Source organism: Crocuta crocuta, unplaced genomic scaffold (assembly GCF_008692635.1).
Source record: "Crocuta crocuta isolate KB4526 unplaced genomic scaffold, BGI_CrCroc_1.0 scaffold1247, whole genome shotgun sequence".
NCBI classification, from domain to species: Eukaryota; Metazoa; Chordata; class Mammalia; order Carnivora; family Hyaenidae; genus Crocuta; species Crocuta crocuta.
The window spans coordinates 338,336-340,000 of NW_027532329.1; the positions used below are offsets into that span (position 1 = coordinate 338,336).

Here is a 1,665-nt window from a genome sequence, read left to right on the forward strand (position 1 = left end):
CGCCGTATCCAAGACAGTATGCAAGGCCACGACCCACGAGATCATGGGGCCCAAGAAAAAGCACCTGGACTGTGAGTGAAGCCGACCGCGGCCCATGTCCCCGCGTCTGGCGTTCTTCTCTTCTCTTTTCTTACCCCCTTCAGCCGTCTTTCCTTCCCTGCGTCTTGTCTGGCACGTCGGGTCCTGTGTTGGTCCGAGGTGTGTTTTTGCTTCCATCACACCTGCCTTCGCGGATTCCGTTCCGGGTCTAAAAATCCCTGAAAAGCCACCCCCCCCCCCCCCCCCNCCGGTGCGCAACGATAGCCCATCACACCCGACCAACTTGCCTCTCCACCTAGCTTCTCACCTCCCTGCCACCTCTGTCTGCTGCAGCCTTCTGCTTTTCTCCCACCCGTCCCGTGCTTCCTAGTCGCCCTCTCCTGAGCGTCTCTCCGCTTGCTCCCGGTCGGGCTCACTGCCCCATTGTTTCCCCATTAGCTTTCGGGTTCCGTAGACGCCCGGTTCCGTGGACCTACATCCCTATTTCTCCGCAGTCCTGAAGGCGACCTCCCTTGAAGTGATTTCCACTTCCTTTGCTCCACTAGCTTCTGTCCCTTCCCTTCTCAGGTTTCTCTTCCAGCTTTTCTCTCCCGTTTGGGTTACATTTCTTTGCTTCTGTAGCTTCAGTTAGGTTCCTTCGTCTCGTTTTACGTTAGATATATGATACTCAGTACCCGACTTTTATCCGAAATTACTTTCTTCGTGGGAGTGAAAGTAAAGGGATTACGTTTGGTGTAGGGAACGCTTTGTGGGTAGTTGGGATTTTTAATTGCCTTTGGTGGAATTTAATCATTCTATTTTCATGCTTTTTGGATAAGTTGTGACTATCAGGCCCCCATCCTCCGTGTTTCTTTTCTCGAATGGGGATCTGGAAAAGGATTGGCTGATACTGGTATCATTTCCTGGAACTGTTAACCCTGGCGGTTTGAATTTAGAAGGTTGAATGTGAAGTGTACATTATTGGAATAAAAAATAGATTAATAATCAAAACTACAGTTTACATACATGTTTTTAAAAATGCTATAAAGGTGATTGATAATACTTGAGTTTGGACTTTTTTTTTTTAATTTATGCTGGTTATTTGGGAGGACTAGTTTCTCTTATACGGCATATTACTCCATTCACTGACTTACAAACAATTACCAGAGCTAACTCCTCCCAACTTTTTCCAAACCTGGAAGCCGCTTATAATACCCTCATTTTTCTTTCCTTTACCTCGAGGTACAAGTAGCTCAGTGGATTACTCAAGCTTTGACTCAGTGGAGTGACTTAAAACTTTTCAAGAAAAAACACGGAAATAAGCACAATAATAAGTTCCTTTTTAAAATGGTAACTGGACACATTAGCCTGACTGGCTTTTCATGAAAGTTAACTTTGCTTTACTGTTTGAAGCAAGAGTGAGCATGTCCTGAAACGGAATTCACTGACAGGAGGCCTGTTTGGATTTCTCATTTGGACTTTGGCTGTAAGGTCTGCACTTTTTAAAAAGAAATGTACAAAATGTGAATTCTTCCAAGATACTTTGCTCATGCTCATGAAGTGCTATTAGAACAAGTTATTTCTACAGACAAACCCATTATTCATTGTGGCTTGTTCCTTTACTGTGGAAAAATAAAAAAAAAAAAA

At 44.7% G+C, this 1,665-nt stretch overlaps 1 protein-coding gene across 9 annotated transcripts in view; it reads left to right on the forward strand.

Moving 5' to 3' along the window:
* Nucleotides 1–1,665, forward strand: part of PICALM (phosphatidylinositol binding clathrin assembly protein) — a 102,712-nt gene continuing 101,047 nt past the window's right edge. For all 9 annotated transcript variants that reach the window (XM_077778433.1, XM_077778429.1, XM_077778431.1 and 6 more), the window contains exon 1: nucleotides 1–71. In XM_077778433.1, coding sequence (XP_077634559.1) covers nucleotides 44–71 — 28 coding nt within the window. In that variant the 5' untranslated portion in view covers nucleotides 1–43. The remainder of the gene's footprint in view (nucleotides 72–1,665) is intronic.